This window comes from Mustela nigripes, chromosome 6 (genome assembly GCF_022355385.1).
Source record: "Mustela nigripes isolate SB6536 chromosome 6, MUSNIG.SB6536, whole genome shotgun sequence".
Lineage (NCBI taxonomy): Eukaryota > Metazoa > Chordata > Mammalia > Carnivora > Mustelidae > Mustela > Mustela nigripes.
The window spans coordinates 92,612,843-92,627,226 of NC_081562.1; the positions used below are offsets into that span (position 1 = coordinate 92,612,843).

Consider the following 14,384-nt stretch of genomic DNA (forward strand, 5'->3'; position numbering starts at 1 on the left):
ACTTCTTTTTTTTTTTTTTTAAAGATTTTATTTATTTATTTGACAGACAGAGATCACAAGTAGGCAGAGAGGCAGGCAGAGAGAGAGGGGGAAGCAGGCTCCCTGTTGAGCAGAAAGCCCAATGCGGGACTGGATCCCAGGACCCCGAGATCATGACCTGAGCCAAAGGCAGCGGCTTAACCCACTGAGCCACCCAGGCACCCCTACTTGTTCACTTCTTGATGTCCCAGCAGTCAGTGATCTCTTCTTGTATCTCCAAGGCTAGGCCATGTCTGGCACAGAGTAGGAGTGCAACATGTCTGTTGAATGAGTGAATGAGTGAATGAATGAATGTGTCATTTTGTTAAGTAAGAAGATGGTTCTCAAAATCACTGCTTATTAGAATCACTGAGAAGAGGTTTTACTGTCACCATGAGTGGGCAAATGTCTGCTCGTTAAGATCCACTGAATTAGAACCAGGGAAGAGAAGTCTCCCACTCATATATTTATATTACATTTCCCAGCCAATTCTGATCCCGAGGTTTGGGGACCTACTTCTAGAGGGGTCAGTGATTCCCTCTCCCAAAGGATGAGTCCAGACGAAGTCAGGCTGAAAGGAAGATCCTGTCTGGTTCTGAGGATCTAGAGCCCCAGGGATAAAAGAGAGCTCACTGACTGCTAGAGCCAGCGGCAGGAGGTCAACCGATAGCAAGATTCAACAAGTGGCAACAACAGGAGGGGGCGCCTCACTCAGCTCCAGGATGTCGCAGGCGAAGGAGATAATCATGGAGTAGCCAGAGGATGAGGGGGACGGTGATTCATTCCAGAGCTCTGGGGAGCATGTTTACATACAGAGTCTCACTCAATCCTCACTACATGTTGTTTTTGAATTACAAGTGAGGAAACTGAGGGCCAAAGAGGCTAATTTGCTAGTTTGTCCCAAAGGTGGAACTTGAACTCAGGTCTCACCCTTCCAAGCCAGGGAGCTTTCCAGGGCACGGCAGCTCTCTAGCTCAAAGAGGAATCTTTATATTTTCAAAGAACCTAATAATGTAGGTATTCAGGAGGCACCCAATAAATGGCTGCGGGGATATACCCCCACTAAGCTGGAGGACAACGAGGAGGTGGTGCGGCACTGGATCTCTTTTCTTTCAGGCAAGAGCCTCTGACTACGGGCTGCAAAAGAAGGAGGTGAAAAAAAAAAAAAACTACAATTCCCAACAGATCATAAAGGGGCGGACTCACGCATGCGTAGTTCCTTTCCCTTAATCCGGTGGTTTCTCGGGCCGTTCTCGCGCACGCGCTCTCGGATCAGTCTTCTTCTGACCCTTTGCTTTGCCCCCGCCAGAGTTGGTGGCTGGACCTCCTGCGACCTCCGGTTGCGATGCTGCCCTTCTCTTTGCTCTGGGCGACTCGGGTAAGAACGGGGCTTCTGATACTGGGTGACCAATAGGAAGCGAGCGCTCCTCCTACCCGAGTTCCCATTCACAAACTCTGGGGTTCTCCTGGGTTTTCCATGCACGTGGTTTTGGTCCTCGGGGAACGGACTTGCAACTAGGGAATCCTTGAGAACTCCTCCGACCCCAGTGCCCGCGGAGCATCTGGGGCCCCTCGCCATTCCGGCAACCAGACGCCCCAGGGCCTGCGATCACCCATTTCACGTGGCATTAGGGGAGAGAACCGCACCAGATACCCCGTGGACCCTTGGTGAATGAGCGGGTTCCTGGACTGGACCGGCGAGCCCAGTCTCTTCCTGCTAGCTTCCAGCCTTGCAGATGATGCAACCCGGCCCCACTACTTACATCAGGAGTCCCTTGACTCTGTGGGCTGGTAGGACATGGAAGAATGGAGGGCACAGAGGGCAGGATGTGGGTTTTGGCTTTCCTGACAGTAGGCTCCCCCCATCCACCTTTCCCCCAGAGACTGCTAAAGGTGTCTGCCACCTCTCTTGCTCTGGAAACTACCTCTGCAGCCTATTGCCTAAATCCTTGCCAACTCAGCCTCCACCCCCCTGACTGCCATGGAGGTCCTGCAGGAAGACCTTTTTGTTCCTGTGGGTTGGGGAGGTTCTGGAACCTTAGTGGACTGCCTCTGAGTTCCAGAGGCATAGGCTTCTGGGAGACAAACTTTGCCCTCTGGCTTTGCAGAGTGGTTCATGGGTAAAGCTGGAGGGAAATTCTGAGGTGAATTAAATGGACCAAATCAGAACCACCCCCTGGACATTGAACTCAACCTTGGCTCTGGAACTGGAGTTTGAAGGCGGAGGTGTGGGTGGCAAGAATTGGAAAAGGCTGCTGGACCACTGGCTGCTGGATTTTGAGCCAGAAAGCCTGATAAGCATGGCTGAGGGTTGCTGGGAGACTATTTGGATGATTGTGTTTTTTTGTTTTTGTTTTTTTGACTCTGGTTTTTCCTCTCCTAGCCTCTGCAGAGATGTGGTCAGCTGGTCAGGATGGCCGTCCGATGCCAGCACAGTGAGGTGGCCCAGACCCACACTGGAGAAGCAGCCAGGGGCTGGACAGGCCAGGAGCGTCTGTCAGACAGTGACCCTGAGATGTGGAAGCTGCTGCAGAGGGAGAAGGACAGGCAGTGTCGTGGCCTGGAGCTCATTGCATCAGAGGTGGGGCTTGGGGAGAGGGACCACGGCATGGGCCACAGTGGGCGCAGGAAGTAATAGGTCATCATACTGCTCTTTCTCCAGATTTTCCTTTCAGACTCAAGGCCTTCCTGCTGGGCCTTGTCTCCTCCTCTTCTTACTGTCCTCTGAAGAGAAGGCAGGGCCAGTCTGGATTAGGGGTTGGGGACATTAGCTTTCAGAACTGTCCAGGGCCCCTGCAATCTAGTGTGGTCCCCTCCCCTTCCCAAGAGGGAAGAGGAACCTGGAAGTACAGGTTTGAGTAGACAGGTGGCCTTGCAGGGGACATCCATCCCAGCAGCCGGGTTTCTCAGGTTGCTTTCTTCAGGCCTGACAAGGAACGCTGAATGAAAAAACAGCTTTCTCTAGAACCCAGCTCCCTCCCTGCGGCCTGGGCTCTGGCAGGGAAGGGCTGCGGGGGGCTCCAGGGAAAGGGGCTCAGTACCTTCTGACATTAACTCCCCCAATCCCCCCCCACCCCAGAACTTCTGCAGCCGAGCTGCGCTGGAGGCCTTGGGGTCCTGTCTCAACAACAAGTACTCGGAGGGTTATCCTGGCAAGAGGTGAGGGCTGGTGCCAGAGGGCTGAAGGCAGCCTCAGGGATGGTGCTCCCTGTGGGGGACACCTGCCTGTACCCTCCCAGCGTGTGTAGAGGAGCGGCCTTCCCAGCCCTTTGCCTCTGGTTGCAGGGGATACCAGGACCCTTTCTGTGTGCCCTGATACATCCCCATCTTGTGGCAGATACTATGGAGGAGCAGAGGTAGTGGATGAAATCGAGCTGCTGTGTCAGCGCCGAGCCTTGGAGGCCTTTGACCTGGATCCTGTGCAGTGGGGAGTCAATGTCCAGCCGTACTCGGGCTCTCCGGCTAATCTGGCCGCCTACACAGCCCTTCTGCAGCCTCATGACCGAATCATGGGGCTAGACTTGCCCGACGGGGGCCAGTGAGTATGGATGGGATGGGTGTTGGCTTTGGTGAGCATAGGGAAAGAGTTACTGAACATCTTCCATGTGTCCTGCCGTGCAAGTCAGTGGATGAAGACGAGAAGACCCCAGTCACCAGTGCTCAGCACAGAGTGGACGGAGCAGGGAGGATCGTGCCTGCTTGGAGCAGCGTTCCAGGGACAGGGTCCTCTGGAGCTGGGCAGGCAGGGTGTGGTGAAGTCTGGGAGTTACTCGTCTCTGAAGCTCTCTGATCTCTCTCATCTACTCCTAGTCTCACTCATGGCTACATGTCTGATGTCAAGCGGGTCTCAGCCACATCCATTTTCTTTGAGTCCATGCCCTATAAGCTAAATGTGAGTGCTGGGCCCTGGTGGCCCTCTCCTGGGGATGGGGAGGGGTGGGAGTCCTGGGCAGCCTCCAGGGTCAAGGAGAAGAGTGAGCTGCCCTGCTTCCTTCTCAGGGCTTCAGCTTTTCGTTTGTCCACGCAGCCTAAAACTGGCCTTATCGACTATGACCAGCTGGCACTGACAGCCCGACTTTTCCGCCCACGACTCATCATAGCTGGTACCAGTGCATACGCACGCCTCATCGACTACGCCCGAATGAGAGAGGTTGGCGGAGGGCTGGCATGCTGGCCACATCCCAGGGAGGCAGAGGGGAGCTTCTGGAAGGGGGGCCACCTGGGGGAGACCTGTGTGGGCCCTCCCCAGGCTGAGCCCTATCTCTGTACCTGCCTAGGTGTGTGATGAGGTCAAGGCGCACCTACTGGCAGACATGGCCCACATCAGTGGCCTGGTGGCGGCCAAGGTGATCCCCTCACCTTTCAAGCATGCAGATGTTGTCACCACCACCACTCACAAGACCCTGCGAGGCGCCAGGTCAGGCTTCCTTGAAGTTAGGCCTCGTCTTTCCCTGTCTTCACGCCCTTTTCCCAGGGCATGGCTGGGCTGCATCCCAAAGAGGTTCATTCCCACCTGAAGCCCCAGAGACTCCTCAGTGTGTGATGACTCTCCTTGTCTTGTCCATAGTGGCGGTTCTCTGCTGGGGGATTTGGGAGTGAGCCTGAAGGGCTGCTCTCCTTGACCACTGGGCTCAGCTGCACACCAGCTCAGCTGAGGTAGACTCTCAGAGCACAGGGGGCCCAGGCCAGCTAGCTTCCTCTGCTTTCCCCACCCCTTGTCCTTTCTTCTCAGCTTTGATTCTGATCACCCACTTCCCACATAGGTCAGGACTCATCTTCTACCGGAAGGGGACTCGGGCTGTGGATCCCAAGACTGGCCGGGAGATCCCTTACACATTTGAGGACCGAATCAACTTTGCTGTGTTCCCATCCCTGCAGGGAGGACCCCACAACCATGCCATTGCTGCAGTGGCTGTGGCCCTAAAGCAGGTTGGGGAGCTGACTCTTGTGGGGAGGGCATTTGGCCTGGGGCCTTAGACCCTGCTCCATGCTGAGGGAATCGGAGCTGAGAGCAGGGAAGCCCAGGTGGGGTCAAGAATGGAGTCACAAGTGTGCTGAAGGGGGCAGGGCAGAGGGGTGGCCCTTGGGGTTCCAGGTGCTCCTGTCTTGTCCTGCAGGCCTGCACCCCCATGTTCCGGGAGTATGCCCTGCAGGTCCTGAAGAATGCTCGGGCCATGGCTGATGCCCTGCTAGAGCGAGGCTACTCGCTCGTGTCTGGTGAGTCAGCGGGTGGGTGAGAGCCTCTGCAGCTTCAGACAGAGGCCTAGAACTCACCTCCCCCTGCTGGCCGTCCCTCCCCTCAGGTGGCACTGACAACCACCTGGTGCTCGTGGATCTGCGGCCCAAGGGCCTGGATGGAGCTCGGGCTGAGCGGGTGCTGGAACTGGTCTCCATCACAGCCAACAAGAACACCTGTCCGGGAGACCGAAGTGCCATCACACCCGGGGGCCTGCGGCTCGGTGAGACCTGGGCTTTGAGGGAGGAAGGATGGCTACTAGGTGGGCTTGGACTGTGCTGACCCTCTTCTGTGTCTCTCCCAGGGGCCCCAGCCTTGACCTCTCGACAGTTCCGAGAGGATGACTTTCGGAGAGTTGTGGACTTCATAGATGAAGGTGTCAGCATTGGCTTGGAGGTGAAGAGCAAGACTGGTGAGTGGGCACGACCCTGGCTGAGCCAGCCTTTCGCTATCCGTCCGTCCTGCTGGCTGATCAAACAGGCGTCTCTGGAGTTCTGACCGCTTTTTTCCTTATCCCCCCTCTAGCCAAACTTCAGGATTTCAAATCCTTCCTGCTCAAGGACCCAGAAACAAGTCATCGGCTGGCCGACCTCAGGCAACGAGTGGAGCAGTTTGCCAGGGCCTTCCCCATGCCTGGTTTTGATGAGCGCTGAGAGCCCTTAGGAAACGAGGCCCACAGACTGAAGTTTATTGTTCTGCCTACTGGGACCAATGGAGAGGAGTGTGACTCTCTTTCCATTTTTTGCTGGAGGAGGGAAGGGTTCTTATTTAGGGAAAGACCCAGCTATACTCTGAACTTTGTAGCTGAGAAGATTTCTTTTTGCTAAACTTAGAAGGAGGAGGCCTGGGGCTTTCTGCCCTGAGCTCTCCCATTATCTCAGTGTTACAGACTCCTTGCTTTTACTTGAAGAGAGGCCAGTTGCCCTTGTGAGCCAGAGGAAAGGGTGGGTAGGCACCCATCTTTCTGTTTTTAATCTAATAAAATGCTAACCTGCCTTGAGCTGTCCTTTTACTGTGGGAGGGGTCCCTTGGCCGGTGCTGACTTGTCTCCCTCCACATGTTCCTCCCTTCCCTCCCACCACCACAAGGACCGTCCCCCCCCCACCCCCCACCGCAGCCTCCTTTTTCTGTCTCTGATCAGAGCCGACACCAGACGTGATTAGCAGGCGCAGCAAATTCAATTTGTTAAATGAAATTGTATTTTGCCCACGGCTGCTTCTGTTTGATCCCAGGGGACTGAGGGGAGCAAGGGAGGGGCAGGATGGCAGGGGGAGGCCCAGGTGCAAGGCTGCAGGGAGGGGATGCCTGTTGGCTGGGGAAGCAGTGGGCTTAGGCGCAGGGAGGAGCTCTCGCTGAGCTTCCTGGGGGGGGGGGGGGGGAAGGTGCCTCATCCAGGGCGGGCAGGGCGGCAGGGGACGAGCCCAGTCGAGCCAGAGCAGCACCGCCCCTGCACGGGAGCCCAGAGCCTGGGCTAACGTGGGGCCTGCCACGTCACTTGGCACCGAGAGGTCCTCGCTTGCTCTTGGCTCACGTTGGCCACGCTCAACACGTAGCCTGAGCCACACCCTGCAAGGCCCGGGTAGGGGGGCAGAGGGGCTGGTTGGAGCCTTTTGGGTCAACACACTGCCCGCCCTCCTAACTCCTCCCCCCGCGTGGGACTCCAGCGGAGGGTCAGAGGCGCTTCCGCTAAGGGAGCACGGGAAGGGGGTGGGGTGCCGTCTCCCCTCCTGTGGGAACCAAGCCTGTGTAAGCAGCAGCTGGACAGGGTGGCTAGAGTGGCGCCCTGGGGGCAGGGGGCAGAGAGTGGAAGAAATGAGTCGGCTGGCTGATGGTGGTTTACTTCTCACAGGCACCCCAGCCAGCTTAGAAGTCTGGCCGGTCCTTCTTCAGTTTCTTATAGTCAGTGGAAACTGCAAGAAACTATAGGAGGGAAAGGGGCAGTGAGTGCCCCAGACATCCCTTCGTGGCCTGGGGGTGGGGAGGGTGGTCCTGGGACCAAGATGAACAGATGGAGGAGGTACCTTGTATTGGTCATTGGGGCTCAGGCGGTTCCAGGGCTCTGGGTTGTTCTTTCTGTCCCAGCTACAGAGAAAGAGGGGGAAGGTGAGGGTTTCCTCTCTGAAAGCTAGGACCCAGGAGCCTAAAGTGACAAAAGAGTCTCTGCCCCACCCCCAACACACCCCTCCTATCCTGGGGCGGGGGTGGGGGGGGGCTACTTCCCAGGGACTGACAGGGGTGCTGACAAGTGAAACAGGAAGGCTCGGGCCAAGTGAGAGACTGACAACCCAGCCCAGGGCCTCCCACCTGTTCCTTGGCCGCTCTAGGTTCACCCCCCAGAGCAGAGCGCTGGGAATGAGATCCTGAGGGGCTGGGGTTTCCTGATGCGCCTGCAATTCTACCCCTGAGGTGCTCGTGGCGCTGGCTGGAGAGCCCCCATGGCCCACCCCCACCGACCTCGGTGGGGCTGGGACTCTCTGCTCCCCTCTAGCCCCAAAGGCTCCCCTAGCAGTTCACCCGGCCACACCCCCAGCACTCAGGCGGGGAGGTGGAGGTACCCAAAGGCTGCCCGCCGGCTGAGCACGTCGCCATGGCAACCGGGCTGGGAGCGGTGCGGGTTCCGCAGCCCGAAGCGGGTCGAGTCTGGGGCCCCAGGAGTGAGTGGTCAGCCGGACGGGTGGGAGGGCAGGCCGGGGCCGCCTGGGGCAGGAGGAGGTTCCAGCCTGGAGTTGCCCTGCGGCGCACACGCAGATGCGCCGCCCTGGGGATCCCTGATGAGACCACCCACTGGCACGGTTCCTGAGAGGCCCTGGCGTTCCTGCCCTACCCTTGCTTCACCCAGGCCCCCTGCTTGCGTCCCAGACCCGGCCTTTACCAGACGTCGGGGCTGCGCAGGGCGAGTCTCAGGAGGTACAGCGCGGCGCTGCCCATTCCCAGGCCAATGAAGCCGATCATCGGGATGAGCTGCGGGGAAGACAGAGGACACTTTAGGGGTCAGCCCCCCCCCCCCCAAGTCCCTTTACAATCTTCTCTGCCAGCACCCGCCCCCGCCCCCACCCCAGCCCAGGTCTGGCACTCCCTCCTGTCTGGGAGAGAGGACCTGGAATCTCCCACACCACATCTCAAGGCTTCGTCTCCCTCGTCCCACAGCGAGTGGGTCCCAGGTGGATTCAAGAGTCGCGGGGCATATTGCAGGGATAGACTGAGGGCACGCTGGAGAAAGACCAGGAGCACTGGGGAACTGGGCAAGGGACAGGGTACTGAGAGATTTAGGAGCAGCCAAGGAAGCGAGAGAGTTAGGAGTTAGTACAGTGGCTCTGGGGACCGAACTCACCGCGGGATGTCTCTTGATCTGCCGGTAGAAGCGGGCCCCGGGATTCGTTCCCGCCATAGCGCCTCTCCACCATCTGATGCTCCCCAGCGGTTCTGCTCCCTCGCACTTCCTGGGGTCCCGCCCCCGAATGGGGAGGGGTCAGCCCAGCCCAGCCCGGCCCGGCCCAGCGGGGCCCGCTTCAGCAGGCTCACCCCACCCCCACTCATCTCTTCCTCCCGCAGTTCCCAGCTCAGAGCCAGAGAAGTGTCGGTAAGCAGAGGGCTTTCTGATCCGGCACTCCTCCCAATGGCCGCACCCTGGTCTGGGGGACACCATCACACCTGGCGCTTTGAACTGGTTTCAGAGAAAGGCAATACAGGCTTTGAGCAAGAGACTGATTGAGGGAGGATCCAGAGGTAGAAGGAGGAACTCACCATGGGACAGGCAGCCGGACAGAGAGACTTGCAAGCCAGGTGCAGGGGTGGTGTTCACGGGTGGGACCTGGAGGGTCCTGGGGACCAGTGATAGCATCGGAAGCACTTCCCGGACAGCTCTAGAGCTCACAGATAAGGCCCCAGTTCTGTCTCCCTACAAAGTGTAGTGGGAGGAGGAGAGGGACAGAAAGAGCCACAGCACTAAAGCAGCCCCAGCTCCTCTAGCCCTGGGTAGTGCTCCAAGTTGTATTGTGGTTGGCTTGGAATAGTGTTTAGAGGTCAGGGGAGCCGGGTGTATTTTAAACCTGGTTCAGGATAGAGTTAAGTCAGTTGTTGAAGTTTGGGGCTTTGATAGACTTGCTTGCTCTGCCTACGTCCAGTCCCCTCCAGATGAAGTTGGAGCCCCCTAAGGAGGCTGTTTCTGACTGTGATGGAGAGGAAGGGAATGGGGTAAGGAAAATAGCCAAGGAAAGACAGAAAAGATGGTGAAGGAGGAAAGAGAACAACACATACAGAGATACATGTTCCGAGCAATTGCCTCCCTTTCCGCAGCCAACTTAGGTGTCTGCTATGCTGCTAGGGTGGGAAAGCTCACTGCCATCATCTTTGGGGAGTTGGGGGCCTAGGCACCCAGGAGCCTAGTCCTAACCACCTCTCCCCACTCCCATGCTAACTTCACCCTCCCATCCTCCTCCCTCCCACCCCACGGGCAAATCCCACGGAGCTCCACCACCTCTCCAGCCCAGAGCCCAGTGGTGGTGGTGGCATGGACAGGGGTGAGTTGTGCACCCACCACTGGGCTTGCGCGGTGGTGTGGGGGGGGGCTGAACTGGGAAGGAAGCTACCCTTCTAGGGGCCCCCTCCCTTTCCTGGCGCTGATACCTCCCCCGCCCCCTGCGCTGACAAGCGCGACTGTAATTAGGCTGCGGGGTCCCAGGCTCTCCGCCTCCCTCCGGCGGATAATGAGATAAAGTGTCAGAGACACGGCGAGAACAAAGAGACAGAGACTCGCGCGATGTGTGTCGGGGTGGAGGGGAGCGGAGAAGGGGGGACTGACAGGATGTCAGAACCTGGAGCGCAGAGCCGGGTCCTCCCTGAACACCCGCACCTCAAGGACCCGCCGGGGAGTGGAATGTTCTGTCACTCATGCCCCCCAGCCCTCCAGTCTCCCGGATTAGCAATCAATCCCAGAGCTCGAGCTCCAGGGGCTGCACATCTGGGCTGCACATCTGGTTCTGCATGGCACAGCTGGGGCGCCAGGACGCAGACAGGGACGTCTGGCCCCCGTGCCGCGTCCTTTGGCTTCTCGGGCCCTCGCCCGGGCTCTTGTACTATTTCTTGTGACTTCTGGTGACCAAGGACTGGCGCGTTCCGAACTTTCCGACCCGCTCCTTTCCTAGAGCCGCGGTTGTTCCTCCTGCCTCGGCCTCCGCCCCCACTTTCCAAGAGCCTTATTACGTTATTGCTTCTGTTCTGGCCTCTCCGGGGGGCCTTGACCCTGCACCTATTTCTGGTGACTGGATCACCAGTCTCTGATCCCTCGCCTGAGATCCTACTTCTAAGTCCCCACTCATCTCTGGATCGTGATCTCTGGGGCTGAGCTGGGACGCGGAACTCCGTGAGTTCCGGATCCCATCTCTCCCCACCCTCGCGCACTCTCCCATCTGAAAGACTAAGGCCACCCGTCCAAGCCGCGTGAGGGACGGCAGAAGTCTTTTGCTGCGGATTAGGGGTGGCCTGGGGCGTGCGGGGTCCCGTGGGGACCAGATTCCAAACGCCAAATCGCACCGCGATACTAATCCTCGCGCTGGCGCCGCTGGTCTAAAACAGCTGGACTGGGCGGAGCGAGCTGGCTGCTGGGGTTGTGGGCGCGGGCGCCCCCTGGAGGTTAAGATGCTCCCAAGCTCTTAGGGGAGATGCCTCGGGCGCCCCCTGTCGGGTCCCGCAGGCTCTGCGCCCCACAGTTTGGGGCCGGTTAAGTCTGTGCCTGGAGCGTCGGTCCAAGACCCGCCTGCCTCTCCTGCCACTCCCACCGCCAAGGCACTGGGTCCCACAGCTTCCCCTCTTCTGGTTTGAGGTGGGGCGGGGGTCAAGAAAGGAGAGGGCACGAGGGATCTCCCACCTCGCCAGCTGTGGAAGGCACCCAGAGGTTCAGGCGGGTTCCTCTCTCCGGGCTGGTGGGCTCCAGATGCCCGGGGCTGGGTCTCTGCCCTAAGACTACCCACTGCCCTCTGCCCCTGCCTGCCCCAGTCTCTGGCTGCTCTTTCTGCTTCTTTCTTCTTCCAGCCCTTTCTGTCTACCTCTGTCTCTCTGTGTCTCTGTGTATGTCTGTGTCTCTCTGTTCCTTAACATTCTGGCTGTGTCTGTCTGTCTCTCCCTCTGCAGCTCTACCAGGCTTTGTCCCTCTGTATCTGTTTCTGTGTCTCTCTCTGTTTGTCTCTCCTTCCGTCTACATCTCTCTACCCTCTGTGTCTCTCTTTACAAATGCCTGTCTCTGTCTTTATCTCTTTCTCCCCCTCTCCCATCCCCCATTCTATTCCTATTCTCCAGCTTGCTGTCCCTGGGGGGCTGTAGCAGTCCAAGGAGACAGCCTAGAGACACCTCAGGGCACTGCCCGGGGTCTACTTCCCGGTCACCTCCATATGCCCGTCACCTCGGTGTGGACTCCGTCCTCCCTCTGCAGCTGTGGGGCAGGGAGGGGGCGCCCGGGAGGGAAGACACGGTGCCCAGCATCTGCTCTGGAGCCCCGGAGCCCCTGACCCCCTCTGCAGCTATTAAGGGCGCCGGGTCCCGAGGCTCTGAGAGATGATCATGATTGCATCAGCCAGACAGCCGTGGAGCCGGGAGCCGCGCGGCGAGCGAACGAGCGAGACAAAGACGCCCGCGCCATCTGTTTATGCAAAGCGCTCCCCGCCGGGGACCCCGGAGTCCCGGTGCCTCTCCCGGCTCGGGGCACCGGGTTCATGAGCCTGCTCCTGCCCGGCGCCCCCGCTGCGCCGCGGCTCCCCCCTTCCCAGCACCCAGAGGGGCTGTGGGGCGAACGGAACGGAGGGGGGCAGGGGGTGTTGATGTGATTGGAGCGGACGCGGCTGTTTCTTCAATAATGGATGGAGATGATGCGGACGGCGGAGCCAAGCCCGCCCGGAGAGGAGAGAGGAATAGAAATAGGGAGAGGAAGGGGCGGGTGCGGGAGACTCACCCAGGCGCTCCCGCGCGCGCGCGCGCGCACACACACACACACACACGAGCGCGCGTGTGCGTCACACTGTCATTCGAATACACGCTGTCGCGCGGCTCACACCCAGGCACACGCCCCCGCACTGTCACGGAGATACATACACCTGCAGGCAGAGACGCCAGAGCAACACACACTCACAGGGGTGGCTCTTCCTGATACTCAGATAGGCAGTCCTGCAGGCAGAGACACGCGTAAATGCTCACACTTGGGGCACACCCAAGTGTGAAGATCGCACACATAGACACGCCAAAGCACGTATGCACACCTAGACACTCGGGGGCTAAGCCAGACAAACATTATAGAGGTTGGGGGGGATGGAGAATGGGGACAAGTCTGACCAATACATACTTAAGGGCATAGACACACACCAGGGTCACACATACCAACTTACACTCACATCTTGTGCTGATATACACATCTCACACACTTGGGGCACAGGCACACACACCAATGGCACAGCTGAGTGACACCCATAATCTCCAGGGACACAGAGGGACCCCCCACCAACCCCTACACATCCAGAGGTTCCCCCCCCCACAGGAACTGCTGTCTGTGCCCCCTCCCCACCCCCACCCCGCCCCGTGGTAAAGTGTGGCAGAGGTTGCCGGGGTCCTAGAAGCAGGCCTTATTAGCCTACCCACATAATGAGGTAGTAGTGACAGGAGGTGCCTGGGGCTGTGGACCCTGCTACCCTGCTTGACAGCCTGCTAGCTTCCTTCTAGCCCAGGGTGGGTGGTACAGACCTTGGGCCTCTCGGACAGCAACCAAGCCAGCTGGTCCCAACCCCAGCACTTGGGGAGGGTTAGGGAGCCACCGAGGGACATTGGTGGTTGTATAGGGACTGCCAGGATTACCCACACAGCTGGGAGGCAGATGTTTAAGGGACGATTGCTCTGCGTTCCCCGTCATTCCCCCGTGTTGCCCAATCTCCCCACTTGTAAGGGGGTACTTTCTTCGCTAAGAGCGGAGTGGGCACTGCAGAGGGGTAGGGTGTGGGTTGTGTCCTGGACCAGGGTAACCTGGCCCCTCCTCCAGTCTGTTTTCAATTCAGTCCATTCCTTGGCCCAGACTTATGACCTTTGCTGCCTGTGGCAACATCATCCATCACCTAGGCGGCCGTTTGTGGGAGTGAGGGGCGTTCGGGGCTCACACAGGGTCGCTGTCGCTCCTGCCTCCTTCATGAGTCCTGCTCTCCAGTGGCAGGCCTGGGCTCAACCAGCGGGCAAGTGTTGGGGGGAGGGCGTTGATCATGTGGCTCAATCGCGATACTGGGCCGGAGTCCTCACCCCTGGCACCCCAAGCCCCCGTCCTCCGAGCTCTGCGCAGCCGGCCTCCCCGCTCCTCCCGCCCTCCCTCTCTCGGGCCCTTTGCTTAATTTCCTATTAACTGCTGATAAATCCAATTAAACCGCCGCTCTAATTAGGGACAGCTGCCGGCTCCGCGAGGCAGGGGAGGGGAGTGCCCCCCGAGTGTAGAGCGGGGAGAACAGCAGCTCTCTCTGCTTCTCGGCACCCCCACACCAGCATCACCGCCCAATGAGCCAGTAAATTGGTTTTGCTTCTGCATTGTGGGGGGGCCCTCTCGAGGATCTCAGTTTTGAGTCCCTCGGATCTCTCCGATCTCTTGATGAAGAGATGCGACCGAGTCCCCGCACTGGGCCTCCGGACCCCCCCATCCCCACCACGCCTTTCTTGGTAGGCGTATCCCGAGGAGGGATGGGGGCAAAAGGCTGTATTTGTGTGTGGTGGTGGAGGGGGGCTGCTTGTGATCTGCTCCTATTCCAGCCCAAGCGTGATTACAGGGGGGCTGCCTGAGTTTTCCTCTATGACCCTGCCGCCGCCCCCCCCCCCCCCCCCCCCCCCCCCCCCCCCCGGCAAGACAGTCAAGGGCAAAGGGAACAGGAAACCGAACCCTGTTCCGCATAGAGTTTTCCTGTGTGCTTCCCTACCCCCTCCACACCTCAGCCTTCTGGAAGGAAGGGGGGCGCATCCGTCCCGGGCCCTTCTCTTCTCCAGCCCAGCTGAGCCTCTGCCCTCCCCCCGCCAGCAGCAGATGGTGCCCGGGCTCCCGCTGCCAACCTTGCTAGGCGGTGCCAACCTCAGGCCTGGCAGACAACGGGCAGAAGAGGATCTCCTGACTGCCGGGGCT

General features: G+C 59.0%; 2 protein-coding genes across 3 annotated transcripts; one reads left to right on the forward strand and one right to left on the reverse strand.

The window, feature by feature from the left end:
* Positions 1–1,204: 1,204 nt before the first annotated feature.
* On the forward strand, positions 1,205–6,249 carry SHMT2 (serine hydroxymethyltransferase 2). Of its 2 annotated transcripts, XM_059403491.1 has the most exons (12): positions 1,273–1,396; positions 2,402–2,599; positions 3,098–3,177; positions 3,356–3,556; positions 3,829–3,910; positions 4,046–4,168; positions 4,296–4,435; positions 4,782–4,947; positions 5,136–5,235; positions 5,322–5,477; positions 5,559–5,666; positions 5,780–6,249. In XM_059403491.1, exons 1-12 carry the CDS (start codon positions 1,364–1,366, stop codon positions 5,905–5,907), a joined length of 1,515 nt encoding a protein of 504 aa, XP_059259474.1. In that variant the 5' UTR covers positions 1,273–1,363; the 3' UTR covers positions 5,908–6,249. The 2 variants fall into 2 exon arrangements, with proteins under 2 accessions (XP_059259475.1, XP_059259474.1); XM_059403492.1 differs by lacking the exon at positions 3,098–3,177 and having other exon boundaries at positions 1,205–1,396.
* An 822-nt stretch (positions 6,250–7,071) lies between these two features.
* NDUFA4L2 (NDUFA4 mitochondrial complex associated like 2) lies at positions 7,072–8,726 on the reverse strand. Its single transcript, XM_059403494.1, has 4 exons — positions 8,586–8,726; positions 8,127–8,215; positions 7,276–7,336; positions 7,072–7,174 (listed from the first exon to the last, which is right to left on the reverse strand). Exons 1-4 carry the CDS (start codon positions 8,640–8,642, stop codon positions 7,118–7,120), a joined length of 264 nt encoding a protein of 87 aa, XP_059259477.1. The 5' UTR covers positions 8,643–8,726; the 3' UTR covers positions 7,072–7,117.
* Between the last annotated feature and the right edge of the window lie 5,658 nt (positions 8,727–14,384).